This window comes from Heteronotia binoei, chromosome 13 (assembly GCF_032191835.1).
Source record: "Heteronotia binoei isolate CCM8104 ecotype False Entrance Well chromosome 13, APGP_CSIRO_Hbin_v1, whole genome shotgun sequence".
Classification (NCBI taxonomy): Eukaryota; Metazoa; Chordata; class Lepidosauria; order Squamata; family Gekkonidae; genus Heteronotia; species Heteronotia binoei.
The window spans coordinates 821,770-839,336 of record NC_083235.1 but is presented as its reverse complement, the minus strand read 5'-3'; the positions used below and the strand labels follow the sequence as shown (position 1 = coordinate 839,336).

At 49.7% G+C, this 17,567-nt stretch overlaps 2 protein-coding genes across 6 annotated transcripts in view; both read left to right on the top strand.

Moving 5' to 3' along the window:
- ZNF653 (zinc finger protein 653) overlaps positions 1-17,567 on the top strand; it is a 194,848-nt gene that overhangs the window by 124,262 nt on the left and 53,019 nt on the right. The window lies entirely within an intron of this gene.
- Positions 1-17,567, top strand: part of ELAVL3 (ELAV like RNA binding protein 3) — a 95,706-nt gene that overhangs the window by 49,900 nt on the left and 28,239 nt on the right. For 4 of the 5 annotated variants that reach the window (XM_060252533.1, XM_060252531.1, XM_060252528.1 and 1 more), the window contains exon 2: positions 14,543-14,765. In XM_060252533.1, coding sequence (XP_060108516.1) covers positions 14,543-14,765 — 223 coding nt within the window. The remainder of the gene's footprint in view (positions 1-14,542; positions 14,766-17,567) is intronic. The other variant, XM_060252529.1, reaches the window with a different exon arrangement.

Below are 17,567 nucleotides of genomic sequence, written 5' to 3'. Positions count from 1 at the left end.
TGAACGTCAAGTGATGCTGTGTATTCTTGGTGCTTTGGGGGGGCACAGTGGGAGGGCTTCTAGTGTCCTGGTCCCACTGATGGACCTCCTGATGGCCCCTGGGTTTTTTAGCCACTGTGTGATACAGAGTTGAACTGAATGGCCCATTGGCCTGATCCAACTTGGCTTCTCTTCTGTTCTTATATCTGGGGCAGTGATGCTCTGTATTCTTGGTGCTTGGTGGGGCAACAGTGGGAGGGCTTCTGGTGTCCTGGCCCCTCTGGTGGACCTCCTGATGGCACCTGGGCTTTTTGGCCACTGTGTAACACAGTGTGTTGGACTGGATGAGCCATTGGCCTGATCCAACATGGCTTCACTTATGTCTGGGGCAGTGATGCTCTGTATTCTTGGTGCTTGGGGGAGGCAAGAGTAGGAGGGTTTTGGGTGCCCTGGCCCCACTGGTGGACCTCCTGATGGCACCTGGTTTTTTGGCCACTGTGTGACACAGAGTGTTGGACTGGATGAGCCATTGGCCTGATCCAACATGTCTGGGGCAGTGATGCTCTGTATTCTTGGTGCTTGGGGGGAGCACAGTGGGAGGGCTTCTAGTGTCCTGGCCCCCACTGATGGACGTCCTGATGGTGCCTGGGTTTTTTGGCCACTGTGTGACACTGAGTGTTGGACTGGATGAGTTGGACTGGAGTGTTGGACTGGATGAGTCACTGGCCTGATCCAACATGGCTTCTCTTATGTTCTTATGTCTGAGGCAGTGATGCTCTGTATTCTTAGTGCTGGGGGGGCACAGTGGGAGGGCTTCTAGTGTCCTGGCCCCACTGATGGACCTCCTGATGGCACCTGGTTTCTTTGGCCACTGTGTGACACAGAGTGTTGGACTGGATGGGCCACTGGCCTGATCCAACAGGGCTTCTCTTATGTTCTTATGTGACACAGAGTGTTGGACTGGATGGGCCACTGGCCTGATCCAACATGGCTTCTCTTATGTTCTTATGAATCTATGCTGCAGTGGAAAAGTGGAGTTGAATGAGTCTCTCATTTAGTGCAGTGCCAACCTCCAGGTGGTGGCTGGAGATCTCCTGGACTTACAACTGATCTGCAGGTGACAGAGACTAGTTCCCCTGGAGAAAATGGCTGCTTTGGAAGGTAGACTCTATGGTGTTGTACCCCACTGAGGTCCCCCCCTCCAAATCCTACACTCCCTAGGCTCCCCCTCCCAAAAAAAAAGAAAATCCCCAGGATTTCCCTAGCCTGGCTACTCTACAGCCTTGCTGTTTCCGATAGATGAATAAATAAATTAAGATTGAGCTAGCCTGGCCAACAAGGTCAGGGCAAGAGACGTTCAGAGGGGGTTTGCTCTTGCCTGCCTCTGCATAGTGACCCCGAACTAGCCAGGGCAGACCCTGTTTAACTCCTGAAGTCTGATGGGTGTTGGTAGTGCGGTCTGTTCTTGCTGGAGTGAAGAAGAACCCCCGGGAAGCTTCAGCAAAGCTGACTATTTTACTGTTTTTAAAACCACAAATGATCAATGGCCTATTGAAATCTTTAGGGGAGGCTGATTTCAGGCTCCTGAGAATGTGGAGAATTCAGTAGGTCATAACATAAGAGCGTCCAAAGATCCCTGCAGGATCAGACCAGCAGTCCATCCATTCCAGCATCCTGTCTCGCGCAGCAGCCAACAAAAGGCAGAGGCCTTGATTGTATTTATTTATTTTAGTTGGCTTATATTCCGCCCTTTCCCACAAGCAGGCTCAGGGCAGAGAACAACAGGATTTAAACAATTAATACTTACAGATTGAAACCATAAATAACAATACAGTAAAACCATTAAAACTATAACATACGACATGGGTGGCAGTTCCAGTCTGGTGCAGTCAACATGTCAATGCAGCCATAGGCCCAAAAATACAACAGTAAGAAGGTAGTAATAAAGATGACATCACAGCAAGGGAGGCCAAATGAGAATATGAATGCCCGCTGCCCCAACCAAAGGTCCAGTGGAATAGCTCCATTTTATAGACCCTACACAATGGTAGTAGGTTGGATAGGGCCCAGATCTCTATGGGGAGCTGATTCTACCAGGCCGGGGTCAAGACAGAAAAGGCCCTGGTTGAGGCAAGACGGAACTTAGGGTTGCCAAGTCCAATTTGAGAAATATCTGGGGACTTTGGGGGTGGAGCCAGGAGCAAGGGTGTGACAAGCATAATTGAACTCCAAAGGGAGTTCTGGCTATCATATTTAAAGGGACTGCACACCTTTATAAATACCTTCCTTCCATAGGAAATAATGGATAGGGGCACCTTCTTTTGGTGCTCATAGAATTGGACCCCCTGGTCTAACCTTTTTGAAACTTGGGGGGTATTTTGGGAAGAGGCACTGGATGCTATACTGAAAATCTGGTGCCTCTACCTCAAAAAACCGCCCCCACAGAGCCCCAGATACCCACAAATCAATTTTCCATTATTTCTACAGGAATAAGTCTCCATAGGGGATAATAGAGTTCCCAGCAGACATTTCCCTCCCTTCCCCCCACTTTCTGATGACCCTGAAGTGGGGGGAGGGCCTCCAAACTGGGGGATCCCCTGCCCCCACCTGGGGATTGGCAACCCTAACGGAACTGCTTCGAGCCTGCCATTGCCTCCTGGCCCTGGAATTCGACTGCTTCCAGACATGGGTAGCCTTCAGTGGGCGTTTCCTCTGCGGAGCTGCCTAATCTCCTTTTAGAGCCATCTGCGCCCCTGGTCATCACCGTGTTTGCTAGCAGTGAATAACATGATTGAATTACATTGAGGAAAGAAGTCTTTTCCTTTTGTCCCTGGTGAGTCTATTGTGTGTTGACATCATTGGATGCCCCCAAAATCTAGTATTACAGGAGAAAGAGGAAAATGTATAATTTTATAAGCCTCTGTTGTCCTGTCTTCCCTCAGTTGCCTTTTCCCCTAAACCTTTTCCCCTAAACTGGAAATTGGGAAAGGCAGAACCTCCAAAGGCAGGTTCTCTGACCCCTTAATTATCTTCGTTGCCCACTTCAGCAGTTTTCCCAGTTCTTCATTATTAGTGGGAGGGCAGGAGAGGAGAGAGACAACAGTAAGCAGAACGGCACACAGGAACCCATCCCAGGCTTCACCACAGATTTACAATATCGGCCGTTTTATTTCCATTCCCTTTCCTAATAATCCCCTGTATGGAGTTTGCCTTTTTCATTGCTGTAGCTGCACACTGAGCCGATGTGCTCATTGAACTTTCTGCTACAATAACCCCAAGATCCCATTTCTTCTCTGTCATCACCAGCCCAGACTCTGCTGGCATTTATGCAGAGTTAAGTTTTTCTTTGCTGCGTCCATCACCTTGTACGCCTCTGCACTGAATTTCATTTGGCACAGAGTTGCCAGTTGAACTAGAGAAAGCTTTTCACAGTTTGCCTTGACCGGCGTGCTTGCTTGTTGCTCAACTCTAATCTGTGCATGCGTGTGAAGGGCTGTCCAGCAGCTTAGCTTCTGCCTCGTGGCAACCGTGTGGCTCAGCGTCCTCCAGAATGGCCTGTCCTGAGAGCCTTGCTGAGGTCTTGCAAACGGAAGTCCCGCCCTCCTGGCTTCCTGCACTCCATCCCATCTTCTTCTTCTTTTTTTATAATAGCAATTTTTAATTTAATCAAACAGTTAAACAATAAAAAGGAACAATTTAACAATACATATAAAGTAGGTATTATCTCATACCAGATTGTTAATAAATTAACCATATGACTATCGTACTACATCAAATAAAAATAAATTTGTCTTGTTGCTTATACAAAATGTTAAACTAAATTAGCTAATTCAAATAATATTTTTCTGTTATATTAGAAATCTCACCTTGAGCCATATTCTAAAATAGGAAACCAAACTATTTCAAAGGCATTAACTTGAAGAGGATTCTGTATTGATTTTATGTTAGATGTTATTTTGCTCATTAAGTAAAGATTCCATAGTTTTTTATGCCACAGGTTTAATGATGGTTGCCATTCACTTTTCCAAAGGACAGCAATGCTTGATTTTGCTGCATATAGCAACATAGTTATCATTTCATAAGTAGATCTAGATACTATATAATGAGGCTGTATATTCAAAAACAGTATTTCTGGCTCTAATTCCAATAAATCCAGTAATTTCTTTTATTTTTTGGAGGATCTCCATCCCATCTTGAGTGTTCCTCTTTTCCTGCAGCCTTCAACTTTTCCTGGCATTCTTGTCTTCACCATTTAGCCTGGTCATTGCATGATGTAACCAAGTCCTATAGCCCCCCTTTGGTCATTTGAGTTTCTAGGGAGAGTTCAGACTTGGTTTGATGTAGAGCCCACTGATTGGTCTTCTTGGGGCAGTCCATGGTATTCATAAAGCTGGGAACTCTCTGTCTGGGGCAGGGATGCTCTGTCTTCCTGGGAGAGATGGCAACAGGGGGAGGGCTTCCTGGCACTGCTGGTGGACCTCCTGATGGTGCCTGGTTCCTTTGGCCACTGTGTGACTCAGAGTGTTGGACTGGATGGGCCATTGACCTGATCCAACATGGCTTCTCTTATGTTCTTTCCTCTGGGGCAGTGATGTATTCTTGGAGTTGGGGGGGGGGGCAACAGTGAGAGGGCTTCTAGTGTCCTGGCCCCACTGATGGACCTCTTGATGGCACCTTGATGGCCGCTGTGTGACACAGAGTGTTGGACTGGATGGGCCATTGGTCTGACCCAACATGGCTTCTCTTAGGTTCTTATGTTCTTATGAAGCTCTCGTCCAACATCACCTTTCAAATGAATCAGCTTTCTTCCTGTCTGCTTTCTTCATTGCCACCCCCTTCCCCATATCATCCCTGTGGGAACCCACTCTTTATTTCCCTCCATTGCATGATGAGTTGGCTCTTCCCCCTTGCTTCCTGTTATGGATCCAGTTCTTCTGCATCCTGCTGCTGAACACGCACAGGATCTTGTGGATCCCTCTTTGGGATGCTGGTCCACGCAATCCTAGGCCCATTATGTCTTTCTGAACCCACTGACTTTACTGCACAACACTGGCCCTCTGTTACTCCCCTGCTAGATTCGGCTGCTAGCAAGCCCTACCACGTGCTCTGGTTGTGCACACTCCGGGGAACTAGATGCCTTTCTAAGGGCCTCCACTCCAGCCCCACACCCACCTCGGGCAACAGAAGGCTTCTTAAAGGAGTTGCCCCCAAAGTGCCGTGCTGAGACTGCAAGGATGACCTGGGGGATGGGAGACTGCCGGGCCAGGACAGGAGGTGGAGGTGTGTGGGGTTTCCCTATCCCAGATATTGGGTTGAGTCAGCCTTTGGAAACTCCAGTTTCCTTTTTTCTCTGGTAGACTTCATTGTGGCCAGACAGGGAGATGTAAATTTGGCACCAGGATGCCGCACATGATGCAGTGAAGCTTCCCTACCTGAGGAGGAAGGAACGGGCTGACAAGAACTTTTCCTCCTGAAAGACTAGAGCTCAAGGACATCCAATGAAGCTGATGAGCAAAAGGTTCAGGATGGACAGATATGGAGAAGCAGATACCAGCCGAAAACATATGGAACGTTAGTCCTAATGCAGGAGAGGACTGGTGCTTGTATGTATGGCATGAAGCCAGGAGACATTAAATTACATATTAATCCTTGGCTAATGAAGGCTGGACACTGAAACTGGTCCCGACTTTCCCCTTCTATTGGGAGTTACAACTGACTAAAGAAGAAGACTTCCTTTGGCATTGAAGAAGAAAAAGATATTGGATTTATATCCCGCCCTCCACTCCGAAGAGTCTCAGAGCGGCTCACAATCTCCTTTCCCTTCCTCCCCCACAACAGACACCCTGTGAGGTAGATGAAGATATTGGATTTATATCCTGCCCTCCACTCCGAAGAGTCTCAGAGCGGCTCACCATCTCCTTTCCCTTCCTCCCCCACAACAGGCACCCTGTGAGGTAGATGAAGATATTGGATTTATATACTGCCCTACACTCCGAAGAGTCTCAGAGCGGCTCACAATCTCCTTTCCCTTCCTCCCCCACAACAGACACCCTGTGAGGTAGATGAAGATATTGGATTTATATCCCGCCCTCCACTCCGGAGAGTCTCAGAGCGGCTCACAATCTCCTTTCCCTTCCTCCCCCACAACAGAAACCCTGTGAGGGAGATGAAGATATTGGATTTATATCCCGCCCTCCACTCCGAAGAGTCTCAGAGCGGCTCACAATCTCCTTTCCCTTCCTCTCCCACAACAGACACCCTGTGAGGTAGATGAAGATATTGGATTTATATCCCGCCCTCCACTCCGGAGAGTCTCAGAGCGGCTCACAATCTCCTTTCCCTTCCTCTCCCACAACAGACACCCTGTGAGGTAGATGAAGATATTGGATTTATATCCCGCCCTCCACTCCGGAGAGTCTCAGAGCGGCTCACAATCTCCTTTACCTTCCTCTCCCACAACAGACACCCTGTGAGGTAGATGAAGACATTGGATTTATATCCCGCCCTCCACTCCGAAGAGTCTCAGAGCGGCTCACAATCTCCTTTACCTTCCTCCCCCACAACAGACACCCTGTGAGGTAGATGAAGACATTGGATTTATATCCCGCCCTCCACTCCGAAGAGTCTCAGAGCGGCTCACAATCTCCTTTCTCTTCCTCCCCCACAACAGACACCCTGTGAGGTAGATGAAGATATTGGATTTATATCCCGCCCTCCACTCCGAAGAGTCTCAGAGCGGCTCACAATCTCCTTTCCCTTCCTCTCCCACAACAGACACCCTGTGAGGTAGATGAAGATATTGGATTTATATCCCGCCCGCCACTCCGAAGAGTCTCAGAGCGGCTCACAATCTCCTTTCCCTTCCTCCCCCACAACAGACACCCTGTGAGGTAGATGAAGATATTGGATTTATATCCCACCCTCCACTCCGAAGAGTCTCAGAGCGGCTCACAATCTCCTTTACCTTCCTCCCCCACAACAAACACCCTGTGAGGTAGATGAAGATATTGGATTTATATCCCACCCTCCACTCCGGAGAGTCTCAGAGCGGCTCACAATCTCCTTTACCTTCCTCCCCCACAACAGACACCCTGTGAGGTGGGTGGGGCTGAGAGGGCTCTCACAGCAGCTGCCCTTTCAAGGACAACCTCTGCCAGAGCTATGGCTGACCCAAGGCCATTCCAGCAGGTGCAAGTGGAGGAGTGGGGAATCAAACCCGGTTCTCCCAGAGAAGAGTCCGCTCACTTAACCACTACGCCAAACTGAGACTTTCATTACTTACAGCAAAAAGGGATATTTTCCTTCTAGTGGGATATGGAGATATATGTAACATTTGCCATTCTTTGCTGGCTGGGGCTGATGGGAGTTGTAGGCAAAAAACACCTGGGGAGCTACCATTGGCCACCCCTGGTTTAAAACATTTCTTCCACTTCTCCTGGAGAAAATGTCCACTCTGGATTATGCCATCCCAAGGAACGTCTCCCCCATCCGCAAGCCCCACCTTACCAGGATTCACCCTCAAATATCCAGGTGTTTCTCAACCTGGGCAGCCATGTCCAAGACGGAGGGGTCTGTGGTGTCCAGCCAGGGGAAACTCTGTGGAAGTGCCTGAGGCTTGCAGATACCTTGCCTGGTTCAGCAGACCTTCTGCTGTGTAGACTTGGTGGAATGTTTGTCTCGGCGTCATATGGGAATTGTAGATTGGCGGTGATCCGTTTCTCTCCCCCCCCCCCTTTCTGATGAGCATCTGTGCCGCTCACAAAGCAGTGACTCACAACTGCGTTGGTGATGCTTGAGTGGCTGGGCTGGGTTGGAGGTGGAGTTTTGGAAGCCGGCAGCTCCCAGGTTTCCCCTTGCTTCATCTGCAGTTCTCTGTGCGGAATCATAGAATCATAGAGTTGGACTCATACCACCTTGGAGTAGAGTGAGGCCTTCCCTCTAGAGGTGGGCCACAGAGAAGAAGGCAAACTGTGGGTCTGAGCTTCCTTTTAAGGAGAACAGGGGCACCTCAGTGCATCTGAGAAGACATCGTCTGGGCGGGGTGGGGGGGGTGGGGTGTCCCAGTGTGGAGCTTGCTGACAGTTTTCTGGTGCTCCTCAAATGTTTTTCAAAAGTGAGTCAGGCCAGATGGGACTTCTGCCTCAGAGGGTTTCTGGCTGGCCACAGGAGATCTGATTGGCTGAGTAGATTTTTAAAAATGTTGCCTTAGGAGCAGTTGCCCCCACGTCCCCAGCATCTGTTAGGAAACAATCCAAAGCATGGTTATAGGATGGGAGAGACTTGTCTTAACAGTAGTATGTGTAAAAAGGATCTAGGGGTCTTAGTGGATAATAAGCTGAACATGAGTCAACAGTGTGATGCGGTGGCTAAAAAGGAAAAGGCAATTTTGGGCTGTATCAACAGAAGTAGAGTGTCCAGATCACGTGATGGGATGGTATCGCTTTACTCTGCTCTGGTAAGACCTCACTTGGAGTATTGTGTTCAGTTTTGGGCACCACATTTTAAGAAGGGTATAGACAAGCTGGAATGGGTCCAGAGGAGAGCGACGAAGATGGTGAGGGGTCTGGAGACCAAGTCCTATGAGGAAAGGTTGAAGGAGCTGGGGATGTTTAGCCTGGAGAGGAGGCGGCTGAGAGGTGATAGGATCACCATCTTCAAGTCCTTGAAGGGCTGTCCTATAAAGGATGGTGTGGAATTGTTTTCTGTGGCCCCAGAAGATGGGGCCAGAACTAGTGGGTTGAAATTAAAACAAAAGAGTTTCCGGCTCAACATTAGGAAGAACTTCCTGACCGTTAGAGCGATTCCTCAGTGGAACAGGCTTCCTCCTTGGGAGGTGGTGGGCTCTCCTTCCTTGGAGGTTTTTCAACAGAGGCTAGATGGCCATCTGACAGCAATGAAGAGCCTGTGAATTTAGGGGGAGGGGTTTCTGAGTTTCCTGCAATGTGCAGGGGGTTGGACTAGATGACCCTGGAAGTCCCTTCCCACTCTAGGATTCTATTAAGAAGAACTTCCTGACCGTTAGAGCGATTCCTCAGTGGAACAGGCTTCCTCCTTGGGAGGTGGTGGGCTCTCCTTCCTTGGAGGCTTTTCAACAGAGGTTAGATGGCCATCTGACAGCAATGAAGAGGCTGTGAATTTAGGGGGAGGGGTTTGTGAGTTTCCTGCATTGTGCAGGGGGTTGAACTAGATGGCCCTGGAGGTCCCTTCCAACTCTAGGATTCTAGGATTCTATCTTCTCTGGATAACTGCAAGCGGGCTGTGTCTCTTTGCAAGCAGATATTTCATAACAGCATGTTCATTCCCAGAGTCCTCCTGCTATACAGAGCTCCAGCTTAAAACATGGAAGAGTCACTATTTGTGTTATGCGTTTAGCCTCATTCCCTGACATTTGGTGTTCCTGCACCCGGTAACCCTGTAGCAGAATTCCAGAGATCTCTTCCAAAGACTCAAAAAGACTGGGGATGCCTGACAAAAAACAGAAGGGATCTCCCATTCCAAAATCAGCTCCCTTGTGGAGATTCAGGCCCTACTGGACTTGCTACCATTCCAGAGGGCCTGTAAAACGGAGCTGATCTGCCAGGCCTTTGGGTCGAGGCAGGCGGGCGTCTTTATTTAATTCAGTCTTTAGTGATTATATCATCTAACTGATTTACCGTCCTGATTGTTAGCGACTGGGCCGACATTGTTGACATTGTTGAACCGGGTTTGATTCCCCACTCCTCCACTTGCACCTGCTGGAATGGCTTTGGATCAGCCAGAGCTCTCTTATCTGGGAGAACAGGGTTTGATTCCCCACTCCTCCACTTGCAGCTGCTGGAATGGCCTTGGGTCAGCCAGAGCACTCTAATCTGGGAGAACCAGGTTTGATTCCCCACTCCTCCACTTACAGCTGCTGGAATGGCCTTGGGTCAGCCAGAGCTCTCTTATCTAGGAGAACTGGGTTTGATTCCCCACTCCTCCACTTGCAGCTGATGGAATGGCCTTGGGTCAGCCACAGCTCTCTCATCTGGGAGAACCGGGTTTGATTCCCCACTCCTCCACTTACAGCTGATGGAATGGCCTTGGGTCAGCCAGAGCTCTCTTATCTAGGAGAACTGGGTTTGATTCCCCACTCCTCCACTTGCAGCTGATGGAATGGCCTTGGGTCAGCCATGGCTCTCTTATCTGGGAGAACTAGGTTTGATTCCCCGCTCCTCCACTTGCAGCTGCTGGAATGGCCTTGGGTCAGCCATGGCTCTCTTATCTGGGAGAACTAGGTTTGATTCCCCACTCCTTCACTTTCACCTTCTAGCATGGCCTTGGGTCAGCCATAGCTCTGGCAGAGGTTGTTCTTGAAAGGGCAGCTGCTGGGAGAAGCCTCTCAGCCCCACCCGCCTCACAGGGTGACTGTTGTGGGGGAGGAAAGTAAAGGAGATTGTGAGCTGCTCTGAGACTCTTCAGAGTGGAGGGTGGGATATAAATCCAATATCTTCTTCTTCTTCGTCGTCGTCTTTGACATCTCAGACACCTATGATATTTATGTTTCAACCTGTGAAATATGTTTACACCATCCACATCGCCTCTGTTTAAGTTTTATTTTATGGGTTTAAGGGGTTTAACTGCTTAACTGTTTTATTGTTGGAGTTTTTAAACAGTCTTATTATGTTGTAATCCTCCCTGAGCCCATTATGGGAAACGGTGGACTATAAATGCACTAAACAAACAAATAAATAAATATTAAAATAAATAAAAAGAGTGAACCCATGAGATGAATCAAAAGAACCCCCAAGGAAACCTTAGGCTGGGGAGACAAGATCAAGAATGGGTCTTGAGTGTCTCAGTTACGTGTTGCAGTCAAAGGAGCTCTGATTATCTCCCACAAGGCATAGCAAAGAAGGAGCCATTTTGGACCTATCAGATTTGGTTAGCCGACCCCTTGCTCAGTGCTGTGACAGTGAACCTTGTCTGGCCGGGGCTGAACCGGGATTCAGTGAAGAGGCACGCAGCAAAGTGTTTTCAAGACGGGTTCAGCGCCCCCGTGTGCGGAGAGCTCATCTGGCAAAACCACTGGCCATGAATCAGCCTTGTGGGGTGTGAGCTTGGGCAAGGGCACCCAAGTTCCAGTCTGGCTAATTCGGGGTGGGGGGGAGGAGGGGTTAGAAGCTTATTTCCCAGAGGCCAAGGAGGTCCCGTTGGGCATATCGAGAGCGCTAGCAAAATGCCCTTGATTGTGTGCAGAAGCCGGATCAATGGCCTGCCCTGCGGGGGCACGAAAGAGGTTTCCGTTGATGGCTTCCATCTCTGGCCGGAGGTGGGGGATCATAGCCCAATCAATGGTCAGATCAATAGTCTAGCAGGGAGTCTCTGCTCTGTCACCAGTGAAGCCAGTTGCTGGAAGGCAGAGGGAGGGGGCTCTCCTGGTGGCAGGCAGGCCAAACGCTCCGAAAGGCTTCCTTGCATCACCCCTCAGGCTGGAAGGGGCACCGGTGGAGCCTCCGAGAACAGAGTGCTGCCCGTGGTGCCAGTTTCCCCTCCCCACCCCCCACATAGAATTGGCATCTATTGAAGCAGATTCCTCCGTGCAAATGAAGAGAAGGGAACTGATGCCTTCTGGAAGGGCCGAAGGCTGGGGGTGGGGTTGAGTTGTGGGGTGGGAGATGATGCAGACACGTGGCCTCCTTCCTGAATGTGTGGGGGAGTTCAGAGGACGCGGCAAGTCAAACTGCTGTTTTCTTTCTCCTCCAAGCTGTTATGTGAGGAAGACGCGCTCATCGTTTCGCCTCCTTCTCTGTGAATCATCCTTGGCCAGAATTCCTCCCTTTTTGGCTGGGGCTGGGTGGGGTGCGCAGGCAGTCCGAGTGAAGGGTGGGGTATAAATCCAACCTCCTCTTCCTCTTCCTCCTCCTCCTCCTCCTCTTCTTCTTCTTCATCTTCTTCTTCTCTTGCCATGGGAAATGGCTTCCAGCTAATGCTATAATGCTATATTGAGACCAGTTTGGTGTAGTGGTTAAGTGTGTGGACTCTTATCGGGGAGAACTGGGTTTGATTCCCCACTCCTCCACTTGCACCTGCTGGAATGGCCTTGGGTCAGCTAGAGCTCTCTTATCTGGGATAACTGGGTTTGATTCCCCACTCCTCCACTTGCACTTGCTGGAATGGCCTTGGATCAGCCAGAGCTCTCTTATCTGGGAGAACCGGGTTTGATTCCCCACTCCTCCACTTGCAACTGCTGGAATGGCCTTGGGTCAGCCATAGCTCTGGCAGGAATTGTCCTTGAAAGGGTAACTTGTGTCAGAGCTCTTTCAACCCCACCTGCCTCACAGGGGGTCTGTTGTGGGTGGGGGGGAGGTAAAGGAGATTGTGAGCTGCTCTGAGACTCTGAGAGTCAGAGTTTAGGGCGGGATATAAATCCAGTAACATCGTCGCCATCATCATCATATGTATGGTGCACTCTGTACATGCTCCAAAGGCAGGCATCACACAGAGCAGGGCTACAACATGTTTCGCACTGGAAATGAGTTCCAAGTAGGGTTGCCAACTCAGGGGGTGGGATTTGAGAGGGGTGCAGCCTGGTGAGGGGGGGCCCTCCGGAGGGCACAAGGCCCTGCAGCCCACCCACCCAAGCAACCATTTTTTCTCCAGGGGAGCCAGGAAGCAGCTGTCTTAGTGAAAGGCTGGTGACCCCAACAATCAGGTAGAGCCTTTCGTTTGGTCAGTCGCTGTCCTCAGTGAGGTCCCAGGCTGGAGTGGGTGCCTCAGCAAAGCTGGCGTGGGTGGTCTCCCTGGCACAGGCATGCAGAAAGCCCTTGTCCAAGGTTGTCCCTCTTGAAGTGTGATGGGTGGCTAAAAAGGCAAATTGCTGTATCAACAGAAGTAGAGTGTCCAGATCACATGATGTGATGGTATCGCTTTACTCTGCTCTGGTAAGACTTCACCTGGAGTCTTGTGTTCAGTTTTGGGCACCACATTTTAAGAAGGATATAGACAAGCTGGAACGGGACCAGAGGATAGCGACGAAGATGGTGAGGGGTCTGGAGACCAAATCCTATGAGGAAAGGTTGAAGGAGCTGGGGATGTTTAGCCTGGAGAGGAGGCGGCTGAGAGGTGATAGGATCACCATATTCAAGTACTTGAAGGGAGGTCTTATAGAGGATGGGGTGGAATTGCTTTCTGTGGCCCCGGATGGTTGGACCAGAACCAGTGGGTTGATATTGAATCAAAAGAGCTTCCAGCTCAACATCAGGAAGAACTTCCTGACTGTTAGAGCGGTTCCTCAGTGGAACAGGCTTCTTCCTTGGGAGGTGGTGGGCTCTCCTTCCTTGGAGGTTCTTAAACAGAGGCTAGATGGCCATCTGACAGCAATGAAGATCCTGTGAATTTAGGGGGGGAGGTGTTTGTGAGTTTCCTGCATGGTGCAGGGGATTGGACTAGATGACCCTGGAGGTCCCTTCCCGCTCTAGGATTCTATGAACTCTGGTAACTGGCCCAAATGGAGGTCTTTTGGAAGTGGTGTCAGGCTTGGCTTTGTTTAGACCTGGGTGCTGAGGACCCAGCAAGATGATGTTTCTCAGGCACAAGTGGGAGGGGTCACGATTCACAGCTTGGCACAAAGCATGAGGGTGTCGGGGAAATGGTCACATGCTGCCTAGCTGCCCTTTGTGGAATGTGTGCTGGGTGAGAAACAAGTCAGCGTTCAGCCATTCCCTACAGAATGTGGTCTCTGCATGGGAAAGAGGAAGGAGACCTCTCTCTGCACAGCCATATGGGAAGCGCCATGTTGGTAATATGCTGAGAGCCAGTATGGCAGGCCTGTCGCCATGGGGGGTGGTCTGGGGGGGCACTGCGCCCTGAGGGAGGCAGCCTGCTTAATGCCTCCTTTCTGCCATGGCTGTGGCCGAAACGCATCAGTGGCAGCAAGAGCTGGGAGATGTGAGCAGGGCCCAGAGGGAGGGGGAGTGGGGGGCAGGTGGAGCACGATGGCCCCGCTCAGCTGCAGAGTCCTGTGAGCAGAAGTTCTGCTTGGGGAGCTGCTGGCGTTCAAGTGGGGAGCTCCTGAATCAATTACTGTGCTTGAGGTCCATTTTCCTGAGTTAAGAAATATCCTATGTCCTCTCCTCTCACAACAGACACCCTGTGAGGTGGGTGGGGCTGAGAGGGCTCTCACAGCAGCTGCCCTTTCAAGGACAACCTCTGAGATAGCTCTGGCTAACCCAAGGCCATTCCAGCAGCTACAAGTGGAGGAGTGGGGGATCAAGCCGCGTTTTCCCAGATAAGAGTCTGCACACTTAACTGCTACACCAAAGTGGCTCTCAGTCAGAGTAAAGAAGGCCCTTTGAATGGGGCTCCGAAGCAGACAGGCCACCAGCGTGGCTAAATCTCCTCCACCTTATAGTTTTGTTGAGGTGACAAATTCCTCCCATTGGCTGTGTTTTGCATTGGCTCCGGTATTTGCCTGCTTTGGCCAGATCCAGCCCGACCTTCTTGCGGTGGGACACAAAGAAGGCCGCCCTCCAGTTGGGCTCTGGGACCCTGCTGCCCCTCCCTCCCTCCCACTAACCCCTCTCCTGCTCCCTCTTGTCTCCAGCAGATAATCAGCACAATGGAGACCCAAGTGTCCAACGGCCCCACGAGCAACAGCTCCCTCCCCAACGGGCCCCTGATCAGCGCCAACGGGGCCACGGACGACTCCAAAACGAACCTCATCGTCAACTACCTGCCCCAGAACATGACCCAGGAGGAGTTCAAGAGCCTCTTCGGAAGCATCGGGGAAATCGAGTCCTGCAAACTGGTCCGGGACAAAATCACAGGTAAGAGCGTGAGTGAGTGAGTCGTGCTTCGTGTGGGGAGGGAGTGGAAGAGCTTCAGCAGGCCATGAGGAAAGGGCGCCCTGAAACAGGAGCTGTAAGGGCCTCTGATGGTTCATAAGGGAAAATCCTAGAGGTCCTCCACGGAGCAGATCGCAGCCTCTTCTGAGAGCACTTGGCTTATTTTCCCTTTTCAAGTGTCTGCAGCTTGGATCTGGAGGCCCCCCTGAGCAGGGCCTCTGCAGCCCCCTTCTGGCAACATCACCCCCCACCTTTGCTTGGTCCTCCCAGAATCCTCTGGGGCAGAAGGCCTCCCCTCCAGCACTTGTGGGGTTTTCACAGCATCATTCTTTTGCATAATCTTCTCCACCCTTCAGGGGGCATTTCCTGAGGGCTGCATATGCCTGGAAATAATGAAGGCTAGGGCACCTTCTTTGGAGGCTCATAGAATTGGACCCTCTGGTCCAACCTTTTTGAAACTTGGAGGGTGTTTTGAGGTGAGGCACCAGATGCTATGCTACAAATTTGGTGTATCTACCTCAAAAAATAGCCCCCCAGAGCCCCAGATCAATTCTCCATTATACCCTATGGGAATGAAGATCCTGTGAATTTAGGGGGAGGTGCTTGTGAGTTTAGAGTGGTTCCTCAGTGGATAAGGCTTCCTTCTTGGGAGGTGGTGGGCTCTCCTTCCCTGGAGGTTTTTAAACAGAGGCTAGATGGCCATTTGACAGCAATGAAGATCTTGTGAATTTAGGGGGAGGTGCTTGTGAGTTTAGAGCGGTTCCTCAGTGGAACAGGCTTCCTTCTTGGGAGGTGGTGGGTTCTCCTTCCTTGGAGGTTTTTAAGCAGAGGCTAGATGGCCATTTGACAGCAATGAAGATCCTGTGAATTTAGGGGGAGGTGTTTGTGAGTTTCCTGCATTGTGCAGGGGGTTGGACTAGATGACCCTAGAGGTCCCTTCCAACTCTATGATTCTATGAACTGGTCTCCATAGGGTATAATGGAGTGCCCATCAGACATTTTCCTCCCCCCCTCCACTTTCTGATGACCTTGAAGTGGGGGGAAGGCCTCCAAACCGGGGCATCTCCTGCCTCCACCTGGGGATTGGCAACCTTGCATACAGAGATAGATGGGCGGAGACGACCCTTCAGGGGTGGGTGTCCCAGCAGGGCATGAGGGGCGTTAATGATCATCTCCAGCACCTTGAGCTGAACTCAGAAACAGAGGAGAAGCTGGCGCAGCTGCTTTCAAATGGGCCACTGAGGTTCCGGAGGCTGGACCCTGACAGGACTTGGGCTGCGGCATTCTGGAACAGTTGAGCTTCCTTTTATTCTCTTTAAATTATTTGTTTCAATTTTCCATTAATCAACAAACATAATCTTTTCCAATAGCAGGAATTATTTTACACAACCTTATAATTATGCGTAAATAATAATTATGACACAGTTTTAGTTGAACTATTTTAATGCCAGTGTATAACATAGAAATAATTGTGATTAGAAATATATCATTTGTCTGTACAGGATATTGTGTTGGATGACATCATGTCAGGTAGTGCATCCTAGCAAACAAAATAGCAATGATTTTAAGTCATAGGAGTGCAAAAGTGATGGTAAAGTAATAGTTGAAATATTATTCATCTAAAATGATCCCAAAGACAATTTTGCCAGCCTGAAATGGTTGGTATTGAGCGGTTGATCCACTTTGTGGCTATATCAGTTCATGCTCAGTTGCATTTTCCAGGCTGTCTTCAAGTGCAGCCCCACATAGAGCACATTGCAGTAGTCCAGTTGTGAGATTAAGCCCATTGCAGAAATCTCATAGTCAATGCTTTGAGCCTAAGATCCAAAGGAAAATGGCTGGCCATTGTGAGTTTTTGTTGCTTCATGTGCTGGTCAGCTAATGGAAAAAACAGAGGCTTTGCTCTGTAGCTCCTGTGCGATTGAGCAAGCATGGCAAAGCAAGCTGAGATGCAGAAGGAGCAGACAACAGTGAGTTGCTTCCGGGCCTGATAGTAGGGCATGCATTAGCGTCGCCGACTCTACTGAGCGTTTCTTTTGAAGTTCCCAGTTCTGACAGGTGGCTCATGGCTACCACACTAGCCTGCTTTCCAAACAGCAGGTTCTCCCTGCAAGACCGCCCTTTTCAGACAAGCCTGTGCTGATATCGACTGCTGAGTTGCTAAGAATAAAGAACGGCCATCTATAATACGATCACGGAACTATCTAAACTGGCAGAACCAGCGCCAAACAATTTTATTGCTGCCAGATATATTTAATGTAATCTGAATTATGTATTTTAACTTAATTAACTGGTTTTTATGTCTAATTTCTTTTTAATTGTTAAACTTAAAGTTTTATCTATTTATGTTAACTGTGTGAAATGTTGTTAGCCGCCCTGAGCCGCCTAGGCGGGGAGGGCGGGATATAAATAAAATCTATTATTATTATTATTATTATTATTATTATTATTATTATTATTATTATTATTATTCCAAACTTTCTGAATCTCTATTTCCCACAAAGGACCTCTGTCTTCGCTGGGTTCAATTTCAGCCCACTCAATCTGAGCCACGTCGCTACAGCCTGCAGTGCCCGATCTAGATTCCCTGGGGCGAAGCCAGACCGGCCATCCATTAGCAGATAGAGCTGGGTGTCATCTGCATATTGATGGCAACCCAGCCCAAACCCCCGGACAATCTGGGCAAGGGGGCGCATATAAATGTTAAATAACATTGGGGAGAGGACTGCCCCCTGAGGCACCCCACAATCAAGTGTGTGCCTCTGGGATCGCTCACCCTCAATA